This window comes from Phoca vitulina, unplaced genomic scaffold, assembly GCF_004348235.1.
Source record: "Phoca vitulina isolate PV1807 unplaced genomic scaffold, GSC_HSeal_1.0 scaffold10, whole genome shotgun sequence".
NCBI classification, from domain to species: Eukaryota; Metazoa; Chordata; class Mammalia; order Carnivora; family Phocidae; genus Phoca; species Phoca vitulina.
In genome coordinates this window covers 41,439,114-41,465,455 of record NW_022589713.1, presented here as the reverse complement: position 1 = coordinate 41,465,455, position 26,342 = coordinate 41,439,114, and the positions used below count along the sequence as shown (strand labels likewise).

General features: G+C 45.9%; 1 protein-coding gene across 5 annotated transcripts in view; it reads right to left on the bottom strand.

The window, feature by feature from the left end:
• The window catches only part of CMTM7 (CKLF like MARVEL transmembrane domain containing 7), a 51,103-nt gene that overhangs the window by 6,199 nt on the left and 18,562 nt on the right, over window positions 1–26,342 (bottom strand). For all 5 annotated transcript variants that reach the window (XM_032408856.1, XM_032408857.1, XM_032408859.1 and 2 more), the window contains exon 2: window positions 5,946–6,119. In XM_032408856.1, the coding sequence (XP_032264747.1) occupies window positions 5,946–6,119 (174 nt within the window). The remainder of the gene's footprint in view (window positions 1–5,945; window positions 6,120–26,342) is intronic.

The window sequence follows — 26,342 nt, the reverse complement described above, 5'->3', positions numbered from 1 at the left end:
ACAGCTTCCCACAACTCCCAGGCTGGAGAGTTTAAAGGAAGCTCCAGCTCTGAGAAGCAGAGCCCTTTCAAGAGATGTGTACCTCTCACTTCTGCTTCAGAGAAAGTTCTGGGCTAACAACGTGCTAGCTTTGGTGGCTGCCTGGAGTGCCTGCCCACTCTGTGAACAGTTTTAGATGCGGTCTGGAGGTGCTGGCCCCCTCAGACCTGAGTCACAGCCCAGGGTGAGGTCAGCGGCCCTCTGGGAAGTGCTTGTGGGGGTGGGGGGAGCTGACTTTCTGGCTCCTAATAAGCCTCCTCACTTTGTCCTCATTTCATCTTCTCTCTGCTCTCTGGGAGTGTGCCCTCAGGCCACACTGCTGAGGAGTTTGCTAGCAGGGCAGATTCCGCCTCTGCTTCCATCCATCTGCACCCCATTCACCCTCCGGGCTTAAAATGCCCTCTCTGCAGGCCCTGAATGAGGCTGAACCTCTGTCATTCAGCAGCAGGGTAAGGCTTCCACCTTCTTCCTTCTTCCTCCCCATTAAACACCAGATCAGAGGAGAACTGGGGCTTAGGGCCACGAGAGGACTCCCTCTGGATCCAGAGTGTATTCATTTTTAGTTGTCTTCCATGAGGATTCAGAAATTAGTCCTCCATGAAGTTCTGCCCATCAGGGCAGGGACCTATTAAATTTTGGAAAAGCATTCCACTTTTAAGCTGCAGCTCCTCTGAAAGCTGTGCGAAATCAAAGACCCCAATTTCTCCTTTAGCGACTAGAAAGGAATATCAGAAGGTGGACCGCAGAGATTTTGACTGAAGAGCAGATTAGTAACTGAAGTTCCCTACCTCCAAGATTCTCACCCATGAAGAAAGAGGAATAGGACGTGGGGTAGAGAAAACTGACTTGAGAGAGTCCTAAATGGAAAGTGCCTCAATATACCTCATCAAAAATGTGGGGCTGAGCTTACCCCTCCAACATGCACTCCCCTCTCCACCCACCCCCATCCCTGCCCCCAGCCTTTCTCTCTCCTCAGAGTGTTTCAGTATCAGCATCATTACCAGAGGACTTTGCTCTCAAAAGAAGCAGAAAGGTGCCATAACTTTGAAAGGGGCCTTGTAACTTAGGAACACAAAAGAAATGTCTCTCAAAATAACACAGCAGGTAATAACATTAAATGTGAATAATTAAACAATCCAGAGGTTGTCAGACTGGATAAAAAAAAAAAAAAAAAGATACAGGGGTATCCGGGAGGCTCAGTTGGGTTAAGCGTCTCAGCTCGGGTCTTGATCTCAGAGTCGTGAGTTGAAGCCCCACGTTGGGATCCACACTGGGCGTGGAGCCTACTTAAAGAAAAAGAAAATCCAACTATATGCTGTCTAGTGGAGAAACACTTTATTTTTTTTTAAATATTTTATTTATTTATTTGAGAGAGAGAATGAGATAGAGAGAGGGAGCATGAGAGGGGGGAGGGTCAGAGGGAGAAGCAGACTCCCCGCCGAGCAGGGAGCCCGATGCGGGACTCGATCCCGTGACTCCAGGATCATGACCTGAGCCGAAGGCAGTCGCCCAACCAACTGAGCCACCCAGGCGCCCTGGAGAAACACTTTATACTCAAAGATACAGATAGACTGAAAGCAGAAAGAAGGAAAAGATAGGTCATTCAAACAGCAACCAAAAGAAAGCTGGAGTGGTTATACTAGTATCAGGCAAAATGGATTTTAAAAGAGAAATGTTACCAGAGATAAAGAGGGACATTTTACAATGACAAAAACGGCAATCTATCAGGAAGACAGAACAATTACAAACACGTATGCACGTAATAACAAAGCAACAAAATACATGAAGCAAAAACTCAATGAGATAAAGGGAGAAATAGGTAATTCAAAAATAATAGTTGGAGACTTCAATACCTCACTTTCAATAATGTGTAGAACAACTAGGGAGAAGACCAACAAGGAAATAGAAGACTCAATGCTATAAGACAACTAGACCTAACAGACATCTATAAAACACTCTACCCAACAACAGAATATACATTCTTCTCAAATGCACATAAAATATTCTCCAGGAGACACTATATGGTAAGCCATAAAACAAACCTCAATAAATGTGAAGGATTGAAATCATATGAAGTATGTTCTTCAAATACAACAGAATGAAATTAGAAAGCAATAGCAGAAAGAATTTTGGGAAACCCACAAATATGTAGAAATTAACACATTCCTAACTACTGGGTCAATCAAATGCAAAATCACAAGGGAAATTAGAAAGTACCTGGAAATGAATGAAGATGATGATATAATATACTAAAACTATGGGATGCAACTAAAGCAGTGCTCAGAAAGAAATTTATAGCTATACATACCTACATTAAAAAGGAAGAAAGGTCTTAAATTAATAACCTAATCTTCACCTTAAGACACTGGAAAAAGAACAAACTAAACCTAAAGCAAGGAGAAAGAAGGAAAAAAAGATTGAAGCAGAAATTATGATATAGGGAACAGAAGAACAATAGAGAAAATTAGTGACACCAACACTGGTTCTTTGAAAAGATCAACAAAATAACCAAACCTTTAGCTAGACTGATCAAGAAAAAAAAGAGAGAGAAAAGATGACGAGATTCAAATGACCAGAATTAGAAATGAAAGAGGGGACATCACTATGGATCTTACAGAGGTAAAAGGATTTTAAGGGAATACTATGAACAATTATATACCAGTAAATTAGAAAACTTAGATGAAATAGACATATTCCTCTAAAGACACACCACTGAAAATGATTCGGGCAGAAATAAACAATCTGAATAGATCTATAACAAGTCAAGTTTGAACTAATAATAATAATAAATTACCCACAAGAAAAACCCAGGCTCAGATACCTTTGTTGCAAAATTCTACCAAACATTTAAAGAAGAATTAATACCAATTTTTCACAAACTCTTCTAAAAAATGTAAGAGGTGGTAACACTTCCCAAATTACTCTGAGACCATTACCCTGATAACAAAACCAGACAAAGACATCACAAGAAAACTACAGACCAGTATCTCTTATGAATACAAATATGAAAATCCTCAACAATATATTAGCAAACCAAATCCAGCTACACATAAGCTGAATTATATATCATAAATTATCCCAGGGATGCAAATGTTAGTTTCACATATGAAAATCAATGTGATACACCATATTAACAGAATATTAAGGGGGAAAACAAACATGATTATCTCAACAAAGAAAAAGCATTTGACAAAATCTAATACCTTTTCATGATAAAAACACTCAGTAAAGTAGGACTGGAAGTTAACTCCATAACATCATATTTAATGATGAAAGACGGAATGCTTTCCTCCTAAGATCAGGAATAAGATAATGATGTGTGGTCTTGCCACTTCAATATTCAACTAATTTCTTGCAGTGAGACAAGAAAATGAAATAAAAAGCATTCAGATTGGAGGGGAATATAAAACTATCTCTATTCATAGATGGCATAATCTTGTATAGAAAATCCTAAGGCATCCATCAACGATCTGTCAGATCTAAAATGAGTTCAGCAAGGTTAAGGACACAAGATCAATATACAAATATCTTTTGTATTTCTATCCACTTGCAATGAACAATCCCAAAATGAAATTAAGAAAATAATTACATTTGGAATGTCATCAAAAAGAGTAAGATACCTAGGAACAAATTTAAGCTCCCCCCTCCAAAAAGCACAAAGCTTACCCTCTGAAAACTACAAAGCACTGTTGAAAGAAATTAAAGATCTAAATAAATGGGAAAACCTTCCATGTTCTTAGGTCACAAGATTTAATATTGTTAAGATGGCAATATTCTCCAAATCGATCTATAGATTCAATGGTTTGTATTAGAATCCCAGCTGACTTCTTCATAGAAACTAAAAAGCTGATTCTAAAATTTGTATGAAATTGCAAAAATCCAAAACAATCCTGAAAAAAATGGGAAGATTCATAATTCCTAATTTCAAAACTGGTTAAATATTACAGCAATCAAGACAGTGGGGTAAGATCAATGCAATTGAGAGTCCAGATGTAAATCCATGTGTTTATGGTCAACTAATTTTCAGTAAGGATGACAAGGCAATTCAATGGGGGAAAGAATGGTCTTCCCAATAGATGGTGCTGGGACAACTGGATATTTACCTGCAAAAGAATGAAGTTGAATCCTTAACTCACACTAGACACAAAAATTAATTCAAAATAGACCAAGTACCTAAATGTAAGAGCTAGAAGTATGAAACTCCTTAGAAGAAAACATAGAGGCAAACCTTCATGATCTTGGATTTGGCAATGCCTTTTAGATTTTATACCAAAACACAAACATTTTTTTATACCAAAAAAAGAAAAGTAATTAAATTAGATCTCATTGAAATTAAAAACTTGTGCTTTAATGGACACTATCAAGAAAATGAAAACCAACCAAAAGAATGGGAGAAAATATCTGCCAATCATTTATCTGGTAAGGGACTTGTAACTAAAATATACAAAGGACTCTGAGAATTGAGTAATAAAACAACAACCTAATCCAAAAATGGGCAAAGGATCTGTACAGACTTTTCTCTGAAGAAAATACTCGAATGGCCAAAAAGCTCATCAAAAGATGACTGACATCAATAGTCATCAGAGAAATGCAAATCAAAACCATGAGATACCACTCCACAGTCGCTATCATGACTGAAATCAGAAAGTCAGAAAATAATGAGTGTTGAGAAGGCTATGGAGACCCTGGAACCCTCATACACTGCCGATGGGAATGTCAACTGGGGCAGCCAGTGTGGAATAAAGTCTGGCCGTTCTTCAAACAATGAGACATACAATTCCACTCTCAGGTATATCCCCAAGCAAGATGAAAATATGTCCATACCAAAAACTTGTACACGAATGTTCATAGCAGCATTATTCATAACGTTTCATAATACCCAAAAGGTGGAAACAATCCAAATGTCCATCCAATAAGCAAATAAACAAGACGTGGTCTATCCTTTCAATGGACCTGGCTATTAAAAAAATGAAGTACTGACCCATGCTACGACATAGATAAACCATGAAAACACTCTGCTAAGTGAAAGAAGCCAGTCACAGAAGACCACACATATGATTCCACCTACAGGAAATGTCTAGAATGGGAAAATTCACAAGACACCAAGTAGATTCACGGTTGCTTTCAGGCTGGAGAGGATGAGAGGTGGGAGGTGATAGCGAAAGGGGATGGGGTTTATTTTTGAGGCGAGGAAAATGTTCTAAAATCGACTGTGGTGATGCTTGCACAACTCTAGGACTATGGTAAACTCTGTTGAATTGTACACTTTAAGTGGGCAATTGTATGGCATGTGAACTGTATGTCAATCAAGCTATTTAAATAATAATATAGTGGGAAGAAAAAAAAATCCCGGAAACTTCTGGAATCTTTCCTCAGACTCTGCCAGTCCCTTTTAGCTGACAAATCTTATCACAACAGTATAAACACCCATCGCCTTTATCAGCTTCCTCTTCCTACCTCATACACAGAGTCGGCCCCTTTTCTGTCCCTTGAGAAAACACACACACAGCTTTCTTGTTGCTGGAAGGTGAGTTGTTTTTTGGTTTTTTTTTTAAGATTTTATTTATTTGTTTGACAGAGAGAGAGCAGGAGAGCACAGGCAAGGGGAGCAGCAGAGGGAGAGGGAGAAGCAGGCCCCCCACTGAGTAGGGAGCCCGATGCAGGGCTTGATCCCAGGACCCTGGACTCATGACCTGAGCCGAAGGCAGACGCTTAACCAACTGAGCCCCCCAGGCGCCCCTGGAAGGTGAGCTTTAGAAACCAGCGGGACATGGGCTGAGATGCCCACCAGACAGTGAGAAGTTCAGGGCTGCAGCAGGAAGAGGTGATGGAGGGGGAGGGGCTGTGGGGGAGGGGCAGATGGGACAGAGTCTGTCGGGTCTCGGGGCCCCGGGCCACCCCCTTACCGACAGCGGCCAGCTGATGCAGGTGAGCAAGCGGTAGAGGCGGAAGAGGTGCACCAGATAAAAGGCGAGGATCATTATCAAGTTGCAAATGGTGACCACTTCAAAGTAGCTGTAGGCGCTGTAGCTGATCCACACAGAACTCCTGACGCAGATGAAGGCGATCAGCAGCGTGACCTGGAACAGAAATACAGACGCGTCAGACACAGGCCAGCCCATGATGGACGCCCAGGGAACAAACAACCGGAGCACACGGAGAAATTGCTGCAATTCCGGTGATCTCCTCACAAACTGGCTGCAAGGCTGGGAAAGTGCCAGTTCCCAGAGTGCAAGCTTTTAAGACACACGCGAGCTGTCGCTGCAGCCGAGTGGGCTTATCCTCTGAAGTGCGTTCTGTTGTGCCAGTGGGACGCCTCCTCAGAGAGAGGGCAGGAACGCGGGAAAATAACCAAGCAGAATCATTCCATTTATTCACCTATTAGGTTGAACTGTAGGAAGTTGCCACTATTTGGCCGTTTTGGACCCACAAAGATGGCGGCTCCTATGTCACGACTTACGGGCTGGCGGCCGGACGGTAAGGTAGCATTTACTGATGCCTGATGTACATGATCTCCTTGAGGCCTCACAGAAATCTGCCATGGAGAGGGCATCACCCCCATGTTCACATTGGGAAACTGAGGTACACTGGTTCAATAATGGTTCCAAGGCTACCCAACTCATAAGCAGTGGGAGGTGGGATTCAAAAACCCAAGTCTGTCTGACTCCAAGGACCTATTCCTCCATGTCAGATGCAGTTTTGCTTTCCAAGAATGTAAGCCCTCCTCATAGACAAGCTGAGGAAGGTGGATTTGTTATGAAACAGAAAGGAATCCTGGTTATTCAAGGTGGCGCTTGCTCACCACTGGGCATGTGGTGAGAGCTCACCAAGTATACTGTTGCAAATGAATGAACGTGCAGGATTAATAAATTAATGACCTATTAATGAATTAACAGGTCTGGTAAATTATTAGCAACATATGAATCCCACGGGAGAGCAGATCGGAAGAGGAGAGAGAAGATTCTGAGTTTTTGTGAAGGCCACTCAAAAAGAATAAAATCTTATTTACCCCACATAGGGAATAAACCACTAACATACAGGTGTTAAATGTATGGAAAACCTTAGGATCTATTTTAAAAGTACAACTAATTTAGGACAAAGATGATTTTTTTTACTGCTTCTTTCCTGTAGAACAGTGAACAAAGGCTGTGTGTGTGTGTGTGTGAGAGAGAGAGAGAGAGAGAGATTTTGTGTCCTATGGGACACTCGGCAATGTCTAGTTTGGTTGTCACCACGATGGGACGCTGCTGCAGGCATTTAGTGGGTAGAGGCCGGGGTACCACTGAACACCCCACAATGTACAGGATAGCCCCCACAACAAAGAACCATCTGGTTTCAAATGTGGCCCAGACTATTGTGTTGTCACGGAGAAACCTGCTGTAGAAGATGTGAGTCCAGGGGTGCCTGGGTAGCTCAGCCGGTTAAGCGTCTGCCTTCAGCTCAGGTCAGGATTCCAGGTCCCAGGATCGAGCCCCACGTCCGGCTCCCTCCTTAGCGGGGAGTCTGCTTCTCCCTCTGTCCCTCACCCTGCTCATTCTCTCTCTCTCTGCTCTCTCTCTCCCTCAAAAAAATAAAATAAAAACTTAAAAAAAAAAAGGAAGAAAATGTGAGTCTATAACAAGCATTAAATCACAAAAAGGATCTAACACCGGTTAAAAGGGTCAGTGTGAAACACATTCTGTTTTCTCAAGCCCCTCATTCCACTCTGGCAAACTCCTCAGAAAAGGCACAAGGGCGAGAAGAGAATCTGGCATGAAGATGAAGGTGTGTGCAAGAGGAGTGCTCTGCTTGCCAAACCCAAACAGCAGAGGGACTCTGACACAACGGGACCCTCAACATTTGCGTATTCCCCTTTGCTAATGAGCAACGTGAGTATTTTCATTTTTCGGTTCCTCTCAAGCCAGCCAGCCTTGGTAATATAATGATTCATGCCTTGAGGTTGTTTTAAAGCTCTGAGGGGGGGCTTTGCTTCACCCAGGACTGGGTGGTTTCACCAGAGTTTTGCTGCTCATCAGTCCCTATTTGCAGGCCTCAGTCTACAGGTCTCACCACCTCCTGCTGACTTTTTTTTGCATGGCGGGGGGGGGGGGGGGGGGGGGGGGGCTCCAAGGGGCAGCCTTCAAGGCTCACCTTAAAATACAGAGAACTCAGAATTATGCCGCGCCATTCCTAGGAGGAGAAGCAAATTTGTGCCAAATTTAATGCAAAGATTAGACTAATTTGTACGACTCTTCATCTGTGACAGTCACCTCTTTCACATGGTGACACAGAGATGGGGGAGTTTCCCAATGAACACAGGGGTCTGTGCAGGTCTTCCCCTCTGAGCTCCCAGGGCTGAGGACCTTGCAGCAGGAAGGATGTTCGTGCTCTATCACAAAACCATCTCAGACCCCCCTTGGAAAACATTCTTGTGAAAGAAGACTTCCCGAATCCTGTTCAATCGGCCTAAGGCTGCCTACCATGTGCTCTTCTTCCAAGAATCCCAATTTTGGAAAATCTCATGCAGACCACAGATGATATACACTAACACATGCAACTATAAGCTTCCTTTTGGTCCAATAATTCACTCATTCCTACTTTAAATGGCCAGCATCTTAGCCAGCACACTCAAAAAAAAAATTTAATTGACACCAAACTTTTCAGAACTCTTCTAAGGCCGGCAGGTAACCTCTGCAAATGCTGGAGGCCCCTGGATCTTCTAGATCAATACTCTGAGGGCAGGCAGAAAGGTGAAAAGGAAGAATGAGCAAGCCAGACCATCGTGGAAAAAAGGCCCTAGGGTATGGATCCCGCCCCCCCCCACCACAACCACAGCCCCTCAGACCTCTTCTTGTTTCCAGTTAGAAAAGCAAATCAAAACACAGCGTAATGCAGACAACCTGAAGGAGGAGTTCTGATTTCAAGGCTGAGTGAGGAAGGCTGGGAGGTTTCTGGAAGGCACGCGTGGTTCTGTTTGGTGTAACTTAAATGTGATACCATCCAACGGACTAACTTGTTTCCCCGGGGGCCCTCTAGCTCCCCTCATAAAGGTTTGGTCTTTTACATTGAACTGCCATGAAAGTTGCGAATAAAATCTCTAGCACACACGTCCAGGGGTTTAAAAGTAATGTTGCAAGCGCCCTCGACTCAGAGCCAGGGTCTCACACACCAGCTGTGGCACCATTCAGATCACTGAAATCATCTCAGATCGAAACCACCCCCTCGTCCCCCAAACTGTCATTTCTGACTTCATTCTATCAGAGTTCTTACTTTCGAGAGGAGATGATTTTTGTGAAAGCAGCAGTGGGTTTAAATTTTACAGTGAAGCAGGCTGACATCACCTGAGAGGAACGAATGTCCCTCCACCACAACTCTGCAACTAAAATGTCCTGGTCTCGGGCGCCTGGGGGGCTCAGTCGGTTAAGCGTCTGCCTTCAGCTCAGGTCATGATCTCAGGGTCCTGGGATCGAGCCCCGCATCGGGCTCCCTGCTCAGCGGGGAGCCTGCTTCTCCCTCTGCCCCTCCCCCTGCTTGTGCTCTCTCTCTCTCTCTGTGTGTCAAATAAATAAATAATATCTTAAAAATAAAATAAAATAAAATAAAATAAAATAAAATAAAATGTCCTTGTCTCCACAGCAAGGCAGCTTGCTCAGGTTCTCAGCCCGGTTGGGTCCCTCAAGGAAGAAATCACCTGCTGCCTGTAGTCTGTGAGCCGGAACATTCCTTCAAGCAGGCTTGATCTTCCCATGCACCTGGCAGGTCTGCGGTGCTGAGTCACGTGCCTGCATCTGGCTGAAGACGGCCCCGGACACCTCACGGCTCAAGAACCCTGGGCTGGAGGCAGGCAGGTCACCCAACCCCACCTTCTTGTGGGGGCTTTTATCCTGATCTTGGAATAATGTTTCAGTGAGGGAGACAGGCAGGAGAAAGAGAAGTAGGATGAAAGCCAACATCAAAAGGTCTCAGACCCAATTCTAAGAGGCTTTTCTGGAAAAGCCCGCGAGATGAAAGTCAGGCTTGTTCAAAAAGTCAGAGAGGGGGTGAGTCAGTGTGCAAAGTGCATTTGTAGATGCAAGCGGCCCATAAATGACTTTGCTTGGCTGTGGGCAGGCAGGAAGAGAATTTGATATGCTTCTAACTTCGGCTGAATTCTGCCCTGCGCTGGAAGGAAATTTCCCCCCGCCTTCCTGTTAAAGCCCCCGCTGGTCATCACCACCAAACAGCCCTTGTGCAACCTCATTAACACCCCCGTGAGAGAGAACCCTCAGCCGGCTTACTTCCACTGGGTCCCCGTCTCGCTCCTCAATACCAGACTCTTGCTTACAGGCTCCTTCCCAGCCCCCAAGCCCCAGCACACAGTTCTGTTCTGTAGCCAAAAATAAAAAATGGCACTGAAAGCACAAGGGAGGGGGAATAATCGAAAGAACATTATGTCAGGGGTCCTCAGGTGCGGGTCTCGAGCAGCTCGCTGGTTAATGCACTGGTTTCCGACTCTAACCAGGCAGCAAAGTTCCTGCAGCTTATTAGACACCAAATATGCTTGCCCATGCTGGGACTATTTCTGGAAGGACACCTAAGAAACTGGCCGCCTCTGGGGAGAACTGATTATTTAGCGGTTTTTCAAATTTGCTATTTTATTTTCTTGTATTATAAAAAAATCACATATTAAGCTGTAAAAAAAGCATTTTTTAAAAAATGACACGTCTTGGAGATCTTTAACGGCACAGATTTACCCTTTTCTTTCCGTTGGCTGCAGTTTTATTTGACCCAGTGTTTCTCACCCTCAGCACTGCTGACATTTGGAGCTGGGTAATTTTTGGTAGGGGCTGTCTCGTAGGATGGTTAGCAGCATCCTGGTCTCCCCCCACGAGATGCCAGTAGCACTTTCCTAGGTGAGAGAACCAAAAATGTCTTCAGATGTTGGCAAAGGTCCTCGGGGGCAAAACCACCTCTGGTCAAGAGCCACACTGCCTTAAACAACTCTTTGCCGATGGGCATTCGTCACATCCCCAGTTCTTTACTAATACAAACAACCCTGCAAAAGAATATCCTTGGGCATGCTTCTTTCTGTATGTACGAACATTTCTGAAAGGTTCTCAGACAAGTGAAATGACTAAGTGAAAGCATATTCACACTGAAGATTTTGATGTTTGCTGCCAGAATGCTATTCAGAAAAAGAGGAGTTTCCCCATACAGATTATTATCAGTATTTAAAAAGAAAGGAAATGGTATCTTGTTTTTTAATCTTCATCTCCTTGATTACTAGTGGGTTGAATATCTTTTCATAAGTTTATTGGTTACTGCCTGTTCATATTCTTGGCCTATTTTTCTCTTGTTTGTATTTTTATTATGGATTTGATACATTCTGGTAAACCTATTGTCTGTTACAGATATTGCAAATATATTCTCTCCCTCGCCTTTATTTTTAGTCTTTTTGTTTTACTGAAATTAAAATTTTTTATGCAGTCAAATCTATGCATCATTTTTCGTAGCTTCTGGGTTTTGTGTCCGACACTCCACCTGCGGACACAGTCACCTCTAGTCCCAACCAGGCCCGCTTCTCTGGGCACACTGGGTCCCCAGAGTGCCTCACAGGCTGCCCCTCAGGGTCCCCTGTATTCGCTCGGATGGAACCTTTGCGATTGATACTGTATCTACTTATTTGTTGGTTAAGAGTGTATTTGCTTGTTGGTTACCTTGTTCACTACCCTTCTTCTCCCAACTACTCCAGGGACTCTGTTGGTTTCACACTTAACTCTCTCTGCTCCTAGCAGAATGCCCTGCACATGATAGGTACTGAATTCAACATCAGGTGAATGAATGGTTTCTGGGGTCATCCTGCCATCCTCCATGACTGCTCCACGACACTCTATTGCACTAAAACACAAAAACACAAAAAAATACATGTCTCCCTCTCTTACTGGCCTCAAGTGCTTTGAGAAGAGAATTGAGCTTTTTCATTAAACTTCACTTAGGAACCTAGCACAATGCCTGGCATGTAGAAAAAAATGAATGACTTTTGGAGGCTACTCTGGAACACCTTTCCAAGTTGTCTGAATGGGCTCATTAACCACCCCAGGAGGTCTGGCATTCAGGCTCTCCCAGAGAACGGGGTGTAAAGGTTTCTAGATGCCTCATTCGTGATGGAGCCAGAATACTCTCTGCTTGTTATTCAGGCCAGGCCATGCTCCCTTTGTCCCTAATCGATTTTCCACCACAGAGCCTGGAGGGCAATCTAGGCAAGCATCCTGTCACCCATGTCACCACTGCCCTTCGCTGGCAAAGGTCATCAGATCACAGACCACCGAGATAGAACGCTCAGCTTGTGAAAAACATCATCCTATCAGAAAGGATCAGAGAAGCACAACTGACATTTATTCGGTGGCAAATTTGGTGGTTTGGTACTAAGATTGAACCAAACTGAAACCACAAATTTTTGTTTGGTTTCCAAGTAATAGTTTCTCTATGTCGTTTCTCTTTCAGTATCTGACTCAGTTTCCTGGTCTCTGCTATGGCTGATTGAATTTCAAGAACAAAAGCAACACCCTCTGCCTCTTGCCCCTGCTGTTACTAGGGGAGGGCACTCTGCTTCGTCTATGTATGGAAGCAGAAGGACAGGGTCGGGGTGGTCACCTCCCTGAGAAATGGGTCATCAGAGAGGACCAGGGGCAGCTGAGACAGTGTGGAGACGCCACAGGGGATGGGAGGATTCAACCATGAAGAGAAGAGCCTAACGGCATGGCTCCCCATCACGAGAAGGGCCAAGACAGTACCTAACACTGACCGCTCACCGCGCACCGAGCTCGAAGTGCTTGACGAGCGCTTGCCCATTTTATCATGTAGGTTCACAGAAAGGAGGCTGAGCTACAGAGACAGGAAGCCGCGTTGCCCCAATCTCCCAGCTAGTGAGTCGGAGCCGGGCCGGGACCCAGGCCTGCCCACTGCAGCGCGCGCGCTCCCAGCACCTGCAGCGTCCCGTTGCCATGGCAGTGACGGCCGGAGCCCCGGAGCTGCGTCTCCCAAAGGCACTCCAGCCTCAACACTGGCTACCGAACGTGTGTCAGCAGAATGAATGGGACAGAGAGGAATGGCTGGGGTGGATTTTTTTGTTCCAACTTATCCTCCTTTCTGTTGATGCACAATTCAAAAACTATCTTCTGCCTCCTTTGTGCTGGGCACTATGGACAGAATCATTATCAATGTAACAGACAGAGTCCCTGCCCTCCTGGAGCTTACAATCTAAAGGAAGAGAGAAACACCCACACCTACGCCATCACAAATTCATCATAAACTTTTCAGAAGGAAAAGTACAGGGTGTTCCAAAGATCACAAGAAATTTAGATGAACTCGGGGCACCTGGGTGGCTCAGACGGTTAAGCGTCTGCCTTCGGCTCAGGTCATGATCTCAGGGTCCTGGGATCGAGTCCCGTGTGGGGCTCCTTGCTCAGCAGGGAGTCTGCCTCTCCCTCTCCCACTGCCCTGCTTGTGCTCTCTCTCTCTGTCTCTCTCTCTCAAATAAATAAAATCTTTAAAAAAAAGAAGAATATATAACATAATAATAATATATGATATAGCTTGAAGGGTCTGGAGGCCACTGCCATGGAAACCCCCAAGGGGTGAGGGAAGTCCTGGCTGAGGCGGGCCAGGAGGCACGGAGGCCCAGGGAGTGACCTGGGAGCCCTTGGGGGTGAGGAACCCAGAGTAGTGACAGGCACACTCACCTACTGAACACCTACTAGCTGCCACCCACTTCATCCCCCCATATTATTCTTTAACAGCTTTGTCGAGGTATAATGTACATCCAGGGTTTTCCAAAGATCACGAGAAATTTAGGTATGTTCAAAGAACATATGTATTATTTTATTTTTTCTTTTCAAAGATTGGCTCATACTGTACATATACCGCTTTCCAAAAAGATAATCATTTTATCATTTGTAGCTGCGACTTATTCAATTATTCTGCTCCAGAGCTCTTATCATGGCCTAGCAAGCTGTTTTTTACCTATTTATTATTATTTTTGGCTGTCATCCCCAAATGTAAGCTCCGTGATGATGGGGGTTTTAATCACTGTCCAGTTGTTTCCCCACGGCCAGGAACCCTAAATGGTACCTGGGTTCCCCATGGATATCGGGTGAGTACATGAATGAATAGATGGCTGACTGCAATCTGAGACCCTTCTGTGTCCCAGGCACTGTGGGGGGCCCCATTCCACCCACCCCCTCATGCCTGGGAGGGGAGTGAGGTGGTCAGCGGGACGGGGGCGGGGAGTGGAGTAGAGGAAGTTAGTAAAAGCATCACCCTAGAGAGGTCCCACCTTTACATGTGGGATGAGACCAGGACACTCACCCTTCTCCTGTGCCGCCTGAAACAGGTAGAGGCTTCAAACCCAGAAGCAAGGGGTCATCAGGAAGCGTGTAGAATACACACGCACCTGTTCAGATGTAGATCACGCCAGAGCGACGTTTTAGTTTGAGACAAGCTGACTCTTAAGCTCATATCCCAGCTGAGGCTGCCCCTGCTCACCCTATTCCTCAGTGTGTATACGGCTGAGCCCTGGGCACACAGGTGCGGACCATGACTAATCCCCTGTTGTATCCCCAAGTGCACAGGCCTTCAGTGGTAAGCTGAGATCTGAGCCTGGGGTTAAGCTGGATTCTCAACAGCCCTCCTGGGGTAAAAATGGCTGGCTGGCAGGGGACGGCCTCCTTTCCGTAATCACTTGCCCTCACGCTCTCCAGGGTTTACCGAAAGGCAGCACTGAATGCACGGCTTTGCTTCTAGGCATAAGCAGAAGAGGGGCCGCCTGAGCAGATGTCACCAGGACAAGCGAATAGGATGCCCAGCAATTTAGACGCACACTGAAATATTTATGGATGAGATAAAACACAGTAGAAGGTCTGCCTCACAATAATACAGGAGCAAATGGGCATAAGGGATCTTTCGGGGGTGATGGAAATATCCTAAAATGGGATTATGGGAGGGGCTGCACAACTCCGTCAATTGACTAAAAATCACTGAATTGCACACATAAAACCAGGAGCTTTTATGGTATGTACATTATACCGCGACAAAGCTGTTAAAGAATAATATGGGGGGATTAAGTGGGTGGGGATATAGTTCAATGAGGACTGGCCATGGGTTGGGGATTGTGACCACTGGCTGAGGGCTACACAACCACTCACTGTGCTATTCTCTCTACGTTCGTGTACGTTTGAAATTGTCCGCAATAAAGAGTTAAAAAATAAAATGCCCAATAAGCTCAGGGAAAAAACTAATAACTAAGGAACTGAAATTTGCAGTCATCCCTGTTACATCAAGGCACCCATGGGAGTTAGGGAGCAGTTATTTTTATCTTTAAAATATTTTATTTATTTATTTATTTGACAGAGAGAGACACAGCGAGAGAGGGAACACAAGCAGGGGGAGTGGGAGAGGGAGAAGCAGGCTTCCCGCCGAGCAGGGAGCCCGATGTGGGGCTCGATCCAAGGACCCCGGGATCACGACCCGAGCCGAAGGCAGACGCCCAACGACTGAGCCACCCAGGTGCCCCTATTTTTATCTTTAAAACTATGAAGCAATAATCCCATGTCATGAGCAATTCTGGCTGTGTGATGCCACGAGGCTTCATCCAAGAGCAGACAACGGTTTTGCTTTCTTCAGATAAACTGAATCTCAACCACAGGGAGACCAGGCGATAAAGTTCTGCACTCACAGAAGTCACCAGCACAACTACCAGCGCAGAGAGCATCTCCGAGGCAAGCAAGCACCCCGGGGTCAGAATGGGGGGGGACACGGAAGGGGGGACCAGGTGGCCCCAGGTGGACAGCTGCCTGCAGGTTTCCACAGTTCTTGGTACAAGGTGGGCTGAACACAGCATGGCCAACCTTCTGCCAAGAATACAAGGAACATTCCAGAGCAATGTTTTTCCCGGATTGATTGGAAAAACAGCCAAGCTGCTTCGATCAACTTGGCAGTGCGGTGTGGAAAGCATATCCAAGACCCTGAGATGTCTGGAAATGCACAGTGTGATTTTACAAGCCAAAGAGCCTTGGTGAGCAGAAGAAGAAGCAAGAAGCCTTACACTTGAGATGAGACCCATTCCTTCCCTAAAGAGGCAGCTGCCCCATAACACCTCAGATTCATTCTTTTAAAACCTTTCCTCCGCCTGAATCTTACCAACACCTTTGGCTTCTAGACCCTTGCTCTCCAGAAGCTGAGCAGCCTCGTAAACCCTTTCCCAGTGGACAGTCCTCTCAACTCCGGTTTGTGTATCTTTGCTTCTTCTCTAGGAAGCACCCCTACCTGGCCCGTCAGTGCCGAGATAAGGAAATAAAGGGAAAACTCAAGGCAGGGCAGCCAGACTTGAGGCTACAGGGAGCAAGCCACCCACGCAGGTCACCTCGGGTGACCGTGCTTGGGGTAAGGACACAGGCAGCCACCTCAGCACCGCTCCGAACAGGCCTCAGGAAGAGCTGGTGGGCAGCCCTCGTCGCTCAGGGCACAGCCTACATGTGGGCATCTTCCCCCCCGGACTGCGTCACACACTCCAGGGCTGAGCCCGTCATCCCACACTCTCCACAGGGAGCAGCCCCTTTCCATCTGTCACCGCCCAGAACCAGCCCCTGCATGGGCCTTGGATCTCCCTTATGTCCTGTTGACAATGCGGTCTCCGCTTCAGGATCCAGGGTCAGGTGACACACAAGCTTCTAGGCCAGCAATGTCCAACAGGATTTTCTGTGATGGTGGAGACGTTCTCTACCTGTGTGGGCAGTATGGTAGGCAATGGCCGCGAGTGGCCATGGAGTACTTGAAACATGGCTGGTGAGGGGGCGCCTGGGTGGTGCAGTCAGTTAAGCGACCAACTCTTGGTTTTGGCTCAGGTCGTGATCTCAGGGTCCTGGGACCGAGCCCCACGTCGGGTTCCACGCTCAGTGTGGAGTCTGCCTGAGACTCTCTCTCCTTCTCCCTCTGCCCCTCCCTACTGCTCTTCCTCTCTCTCAAACGAATAAAAAAATCTTAAAAAAAAAAAGGGATGTTGCTGGTGTGACTGAGGAACTGAATTGTTAATTTATGTTTAATTGATTTAAATTGAAATAGCCACATGTGCCCAGTGGCTACCGTATCATACAATTCTATACTGTCCACGAAGCATTCTTTGTCCTTCTGTTGCCCAGACTGAAGGGGCCTCTCCCTTCTCCAGCGCCTCACTCCCATCCCATCTACCATATCCTCTTTCCGGTCTCACGCCCCTCACAAGATGAAACGCCCTTGCAGATCCAGGCAGGGTCTGGGCCTCCCTGGATCTCACAAAGGAACCATTCAGTGAGAGAACTCACTCACCAAGTGCTTTGTCCCTCCTTGGATTAAGTATCGGGCTTCTAGGAATGGCTGTTCATATAGCCCAGAGAGGTTGGTGACCTTCCACAGATACGAGAAGAGAGTGGATGCTCCAGCCATCAGTTCTATTCTACGTAAATCCAATTTTATGTCTGACAGGCAGCTTGACTTTGGTACAGCGAACTGCCTCAGCTCAATGGCTGCTGCCACTTTCTAGCCGTGAGGCCTCGCTTTTCCACACCTCAAGTTCCTCATCCAGATAGCATACCTTATAATGACGGTGTGAGGAAAAAACCAGTGAACACATGTACCTCTGGACTTAATACCCAACTATCAAATATCTATAAAAATGCATATCCTTTGATTCAACAGCATCACCTCTAGTAAATTATCCTATTAAAACACTCATGGATTAAAAAAAAATACTCACAGATATAAGCCAAGATTTATTTATAAGAATAACACAGAGTGTTATAAAAGTGGAAACATTTTTAAAAACCTAAATATTCAATAGTACATTGATTAAATTATGGCTCATCCTCATGATAAAATACTACGTACCCATTAACGAAAATGTTCAACTAGCTAAGAAAAAAAAAAAATCAGGCACAAAGCTGTAATTCCTCCCACCACCCACCCCACAAATAAAACTAGAGACAATATATGTAAAGAACACAACCACAGACAAAATGTTAACTGTGAAAATTCTGGTGTGATGGCATTATGGGTGGTTTTTATTCCCTGTGTGTTTTCTTCATATTTTTTTTAAATGTCTACATTGAGATGTATTACTTTCATATGGCAAACATAAACAACCTTGCTTTAGTAACACGGGAAGATATTCCCAACATAGTAATAAATATAAAAAAGGTCCCAAAGTGACAAAGGTCACAATGTGAAAATATACTTGCATGTATGGCGAGAGAAAAAAATGGAAGCCAAGTCCCCAGCATGTGGTTTGTACTCATTGTAACTCAGGGTTTTAGGTGAGGGGTGTGGATGCTCTAGTTTGTTCAGGATAATCCCAGTTTATGCTCCAGACCACCTGGCCAGTTGGTGTCCCCCCTTAGCTCTCAAAAGTGTTCTGCTAATCTATACACTTAACCTAATCATAAGAGGTTCTAATTTTCCCATTTGTGTTTTCTAATATTTCTAAATTCTAATGAACATAATGTGTTTCCTTAATTATAATTTGTAAATCCGCAATACACACTCACACACACACACACACACACACTGATGCTGTTGAGATTGGAATGTAATTTACAGCAGACTAGTGCTTCTGACCTCCCCCTGCTCCTAGATTCTAAAATTAGTGGTGGGTCTTACAGTCAATAGGATCTTAGAACCAAGACAACACAACATATTAATTCAGAAATGGGAAAACATAGAAAATCTATTAAATGCTCTTTTTTTTAAGATTGTAAGACCTAAAAACTGGATAAAATCAGCTGGGTAAGACCCCTGTGTGTAGCCATGGTCTTACCGGTAGAAGGAGCTAGTGTTTCTCAGAGGTTCCCTGATGAGGTGATTAACAAAATAAAAGAGTGTGACTGCCAAGGGATTTTCTCCAGGACTGGAAGGGGGCCGGGGCAGGGCTTTCCAGCCCTTGCTGGGATCTGAGCGGGTTTTTTTACTATTTCTATGAATGGCTAATTTCATTAGGCATGGGGATAAATTCTATTATTGCCCCCATTCCACAGCAAAGGAAACTGAGGCATGGAAGAGGCATCTGCCCTAGGTCGTAGAGCTGTATGCACAGAGGTGGGATTCAGGTTTTCCATCTGGCTCCAGAATGGACTTCTTAATGACAGTATACTGCTTCCTGCCTCTTTTATGTTTTTCCCAAGCCGTGAGACTGAGCAGATGAATGCATCAGCAAAGCCCTAACTTGTAAAGCTTTCCCCAGGGCTCAGTGGTCTGGGGGGGCGGGGGCGGAGGGGAGGACTGGCACGAAAGGCTTAACCCAGCTCTCTGCAGCCAAATATTCTGATTCCCTTGGCCTCAGTAATGAGGTGTAAAAAGAGTACCCAACGCTCTATGTGTGCACTGTCACCGAGTGTGTCTCCCCCAAATGGCCACAGCAACATTTCCAGTCTCGTAGATTCTTCCAGAACCTTGCTGTTTCTCACCAAGAAGCAGAATCTATTTCCCCTCTCCCCAACTCAGCAGCCTTGCTAGCCACCTAGAATGTGGTGGAAAACACACTGCATGCCTCCCAAAGCTGGGTCACAGATCTCAGTACTGACTTCCTTCTGGCCCTCTGTCTTAGGACGCTCACCCCTGGAACCCTGACACCACGTTATGAGGAGGCTCAGCCTCTTGGAGAGGCCACACATAGGTGTTTGGCCCCCAGCCCCAGCTAAGGGCCCCGGTCACCAGCCAGCATTAGCCGTGACATGGGAGAGAGTGAGACATCAGCTCATTCCAGCCCCAGCTTTCAAGTCTTCCCAGCCCAGGTCTTATCACTACGGAGCAAAGACAAGCCCTCTTCACTGTGCCCTGCCAAATTCCTGAGCCACAGAATTCCAGAAAAGAAGTGGTTGTTTTATGCCACCAAATTCTGGGGTAACTTCATATGCCACCAGGGTAGCTGGACTAGGAGCAAAAACAGAAAAGGCCCCGCTTGGTCTGTTTTGAAAGTAGCATATGAATTGTTCTGGGTTTCGGGTTTTGATTCTTTGTACAGGGAAGTAGAGATCTGTCCAGAGGGCAGCGATGGGCACAGATGAGAGACAGCCAACATCTGTGACCCACACCTGGGACTCAGGCTTCGAAATGTCCCCTCAGCAGAGATGTTCTCGGGCCAGGCTCAGCGGGAAGGTAGCTGTCACCCCTGAGCGTCTCGCCGCTAAATACTGTATAATGAATCCGCCATGGTAGGGATGACAGAGAGCCCGCCTCCATCCTGCGTCCCTGAGGGGGTGCTCATCCTCAATCATCTGCAGACTAGAGGCTCTGACTGAGCTAAAACCGCCGCACCTGGAGGCCCAAGCTTGCTTGAAGTAAATGCAAAATGCCCGTGATGGTCAGAGGCAACTTTTGAGAGCTCTTGGTTTGGGCCGCCCTGTCGCCGTGAATCCACGAGGGAGAAGTAGGAGGACAAAGAACCGCCAGCTCCACATGCCCGGAGCAGTTCAGCTTGTAGGAATCATCTATGTATGCTTCCTGGTACGACTTCATTTGAAAACGGATCCAACTACCAAATATATCTACATGCACTCCACGTGCTGCTGAACACGTACGTTTTGGGTTTGATGAGTTCACACTGCCTAACGTGTGCTCTATGGCCATGCCATCTTCCAATCCCCCCCTTTTTTAAAGGATTTTATTCATTTATTTGAAAGAGGGAGAGCATGAGCAGAGGGAGGGGCAGAGGGAGAGGCAGAAGTAGACTCCTCACTGAGCAGGGAGCCCGACGCAGGGCTCGATCCCAGGACCCTGAGACCATGACCTGAGCTGACGGTAGATGCTTAACCAACTGAGGTACCCAGGAGCCCTCCTACTCCTTTTCTTTACTCAATCTACTGGCCTGAGGGGCCCAGAGGATGGGAGACATGTGGACAGTGCTGAGTCACTCCAGTGACCCCAGCAGAACCCAGCGCACATCAGATGACAGAAGCCAACCCCCAGCCTTGGAAGCAAGCCTAGTTCATGATTAGCAGGGCCAACCCCCCCGACCTCAGTCACGTGAGCAATAAACACTTATTGTCATATGCCACCAAAGGTTTATGACTATTTGTCAGGTAGCAAAAGCTAACTCATACATCTGATTTCAGAACGGCCCTGGTTTCCCAGCCAGGCAACGCTAGTTTTTAAAATGGAAAGAAGAGGGGCGCCTGGGTGGCTCAATCAGTTGAGCATCCAACTCTTAATTTCAGCTCAGGTCATGATCTCAGGGTCCTGGGATGGAGCCCCGTGTTGGGTTCCATGCTCAGCGGGGAGTTGGCTTGGGTTTCTCTCTCCCTCTCCCTCTGCCCCCCTTCCCTGCTTGCGCTCGCATGCCCTCTCTCTCTCTCTCTCTCTAAAAGAAATAAATCTTTAAAAATAAAATAAAATGGAGAGAAGAATAAAGCTATTAATTCAGGGATTATTTAGGAAGGACCAACCACGTTGCCAGCCTTGTGCTCAGCACGAGGCATACAAGGCTACATTGGTCTCCCCTTTGCCAAAGACAATCCTAAGGAAACCGTGATGCAGGGTAACTGGTTACGCTGCTCCAGACTTTGGCGGCTGTCCTGGGGAAGTAAATATTTGGAGAAGCTATGGGGCCAGTCTCAGCAGGAGGCCTGGCATCCAGCCCTGGGCCAGGTGCCAGAAGTGAGTGCCTGTTGAATCTGAGAATGTGGGCGTGGGAGGCCTTGATTAAAAACCCAGGCAGCGTAATGCCAAAAAAGTGCCAGCCTGGGGAAGAAGAAATTAGTCTGGGATAAAAAATGACAAGGCAAGTATACAAGAACCATTAAGGGATTGTAAGCTTGTGTCACTGATGGAAAACCACAGTTGTTAAGGACATCTGATCATCATAGGGGAGGAGGAGAGAAGGGAGTCTTGAGTGTTGGCCAAAGGCTGGTGCCCAATGAAAGTAAGTACAGCTGAGTGGGGGTACTAAAGCATGGCTGGCAACCTCTACAGGTCCAACAGTCACTCAGCAAACACAAGTATTAGTGGGCCAGTCAACCACTCTGGGACTCAGTTTCCTCATCTTTAAAAGGGGGGATAATAAAACCTACCATACCGAGTTGATATAAGGATTAAATGAGCTGATTTGGGCAAAACGTTTAGAACAGCCTGGAACATCTCTAGGAAACACTCAACAAAGATTTGGTATTAAAAGTCCTTTCAGGGGTTTGTTGGGAAGAGTAAATGGGATGTTTGAGAAGCTCTTAGCACAGACCAGGTCTTAAACAGTGATTCACCTAAATACAGCGTGTTGGCCCTCAGAGATGTGCACAGTATAAGGACAGCTTAGACACAGGCCTTGTCCTAAAGGGTAAGGAGCTTCAGACCCAGACACAAGTACCTTAAAAGAAAACAGGACAAATGCAATCCAGGAGGTGCAATTTGTGAGGAAGGGTCTTGGAAAAGGGAGAAGGTCAGGCATGTCCTCTGTGAGAAGCAGACGTGGCCCTTGTAAGGACTCTGTAGGAGGTAGGGTTTGAACATACAGGGAAGGGAACATGGGGCCTTCCAGAAGAGGGAGCATTACAAAGGAAGGCCTAGGGGTGCAAAAGCACAGGGCATATTTGGGACTAGGTGAGGCGTCCATCTGCAGCAAACCCCACCTGTGGGTAAAGGGGCATGATGGGAACGAAGCTGGCAGGGAGGGTGGGCATCAGATTCCAGGCTGAGAAAGTAGACATTATTGATGGGCAATGGAGAGCCAGTGAAGGTTACTGAGCAGAGAAGAGCCACAGGCAGAACTGTATCTCTGGACACAGAATCCAGTAACAGGTGGACTGGAGATGGGGGAGAAGAGACTCTGGTCAGTCAGGAGGAGGGTGTGTCAGTTCCAGCAAGACAATGAGGACTAGACTCAGAGCACCAGCCAGAGGGGACAGGTGGGAGAGGAGGTCAGCAGGTGGCCCGCGAGGACCCAGCCTGCATGACGATGTGGGAGCAGACCCCCCTCCAACCACCAGATCCATGCAGCTGGTGAGCTCCAACAGGAAACTCCCCTTGCTAGCTCAGTAGGGAGGTAGCTGCCTCAGATTCCTCAGAGTGCTGACAAAATGCTCAAAATGAGCTGGCAATTCCATCTGTCCAAACATTTCCACACACGAAACCACAGATTAAAGAAAAATCTGCCAGGCCTCACCCTTTCTGCAGGCCATTAGCTGTCCCCTCTGCTGCTCTCTGACCCCGTTCTGGAGAGCGACCCCCCCCCCCCCCCCAGGCAGAGGCCCTCTCCCGCCTGCCCTCTGGCTGCCTGAGCTTCTAGAGAGCACAAAGCCTGCCCATGGGGAACCACCTCCTTCCACCAGGCCAGAGCAGGGGGCGTGTGGACACCTCGCTCTTTCTGCCTCCCTCCTCCGGCTACCCTGTCCCCGGATCAAAGCCACGACTACTGTGACCTGCATGGCCAGGTTCAACGAAGTCATTTCAGAAGGCAGGTGTCAAGTAGGCCCTTCTCCGATGTCTGCATTCTCCTCTGCTCTCTCACTCCTGAGTCATCTTCGTGGCCAGGTGAAAACAAAGACCTCCCTTCAGAAAGTTCTCCACCCGCTTGGCCTTCACTCATTAAAAATAACCTAGGAAGGCTGGCACCCAGCCACTCCCTGCATTTCCCCTTACCCGCCCTGCAGAGTCATTGTGAGTCCTCCTTGCCTCCACAAAAGCCTCCTGGTAACAAGACAAAGACGGCCTTTCAGTCCCCAGGAAGCAGCCCTGCTTCTGCCCCGTCCGGATGCCTTTGAAGAAAGCAGAGAGGGTGTGGCCTAAACAAAGCCCCGCCCCCCACGCACCTGCCGATTGGGAAGGGCCCACTCGGATAAATCCAACACAAACACACAGCTTTCCAAAGGCAGTCGGGCAACAGGGCATTTAGCACCTCAGTAAGGGGAGGCCCCTCAACTTGAATCCAGCGACTGGGCTCAAATGCTTCTTCCTAAATCCTGTTTCTGAACTGAGCTCAGAATCTCATGTTGTGTTTTGTTTTTTTAACATGTGGGCAGAAGTGAGAAATAGGTAAAGCCAAAAAGAACAGCAGTCGAAGGAAGAGGAAAGAGAGACAAGGATTCTGAGTAACCCACATCAGACTATTAGTATGTAAATGTCTTGAAGGGACAGACTGAAAGTGGGTGGAATCATTAGTAAGCTTATGGATAAACTTTTTCTAGGCTAGCAAAATCCCTCAACAAAATATTAGCATATCAAATCCAACAATATATAAAAAAAATATAAATGCACAACAAGTGACTAAACTTTATTCCAGGAAGGCATGGCTGGTTCAACATTTGAAAATCAACGTATATGTTATATTAACAGACCAAAGACGAAAAACCAAACATGAAAAAGAAGAAGGGGGAGGAATACACCAATTAAGAGAAACTTGAGAGGGGCACCTGGGTGGCTCAGTCAGTTAAGCGTCTGACTCTTGATTTTGGCTCAGGTCATGATCTCAGGGTCTTGAGATCAAGTCCTGTGTTGGGCTCCATGCTGGGCGTGGGGCCTGCTTAAGATTCTCTCTCTCCCTCTGCCTCCCCCACTCCCGCATGCATGCTAGCTCTCTCTCTCTCAAAAAAAAATTCATTTTAAAATAAATAAAAGAAACTTGAGAGACATTTAATGAAATACAATGTGTGATTTTTGTTTGGATCTTTAACAAACCAGTTGTTTAAACACACACACACAATTGAAGAACCCTGAACAGACTGGATATTTGATGATGTTAAAGAATTACTGTTAGTTTTTTAAGTTGTGACAATAGTAATATAATATAAGTGTTTGTTATTAAAAAAGAATGCGTACTGAAATACGGAGTCTAGGATTTGCTCTAAAATAATCTGTGGGGTAGATCAGAGACATAGATGAAACGAGAGTGGCCATGTATTGATAATTGTTTTAGCTGTGTGATGGGTAGGTGTGGGGTCATTATACTATTCTCAGCATGCTTATGCTGAAAATTTCCCATAATAAAAACTTCAAAAAGCAAGATACCCACAGTGAGTATAAGCAAACTATAGAAACAATGTTGCCACAGGGAAGGGTGGCCACAGAACAGAGGTGTATAGAAACTTTTCCCAACTTACCCTTTTAGACTTTGTGGGTTTCTTTGTTATTGCTTTTTTTTTTTTTGAGAGAGAGAGAGCACGTTGAGCGGGGGGTGGAGGGGTGGGGGGAGTGGAGGGGCTGAGGGAGAGAGAATCTCAAGCAGACTCTGCACCCAGTGTGGAGCCCAATGCAGGGCTGGATCTCATGACCCTGAGATCGGGACCTGAGCCGAAATCAAGAATCAGATGCTTAATGGACTGAGTCACCAAGGCACCCCTAGGCTTTGTGAATTCTGAACTGAACTATGTGAATATATATAATTATACATGTTATATATTGAGTATATATTATATATAATATGTATATTATATATTTTTAAAATAATTTAAAATGTTAAAAACTAGCAACTGTAGCAGAGACGGCTAAGTGCTGTCAAAATCTGTACTCCTTCCAAAGTACAGAGCTGTAGGTGAGAAGTGGTGCCTAGCCAGGGAACAAGGAAGAGCAAGGGCTACTGTGTGAAAGCACTGGAACTGAGGGTCTTTTTGTTACAGAAGCTAGTGTTAAACTAATACAGTTAAGAGCTGGGAGAAATGCTGTGAATGAAAAGAAGGTTATAATGAAGATGTAAACCAGTAAACTCTGAATACAAACAAAATTGACCAAAGTTGTTTTAATAATAGCTTCTAGTTATTATAACTTATAATGGTCAATGAACTAGCTCATTCATTTGTTCCCATGACATTTCACTATCTCTATGGACCATATACATGCTGTAAATTAGAAATCATTTTGAAATCAACAAAATAACATACCTATGCTCTGAGCAAATAATCCTCTCTCTCGGAATTTATCTTAAGAAAATGAATGCTAACCAGAAGAAAGCTCTAGTACCCATTGTAAAACAGAGGTTGACAATTGTTTTTTTTTTTTTTTTTTTTTGAGAGAGAGAGAGAGAGAGCACAAGTGGGGAGGGGCAGAGAGAGAAGGAGAGAATCTTAAGCAGACTCCAGGCTTAACACGGAGCCCGTCATGGGGCTCAGTCTCATGATCCTGAGATTGTGACCTGAGCCAAAACCAAAGTTGGATGCTCAACAGAGTGAGCCACTCAGGCACCCTGAGAGATTAACAAATTTTTTTTGTAAAGGACCAGTAAGTCAGTATTTTAGGCTTTGAGGGCCATACAATCTCTGTTACTACTCAGCTCTGCCATCACAGTGCAAAAGCAGCCGTATGCAATATACATCAGTGAACAAGTTTGGCTGTGTTCCAAT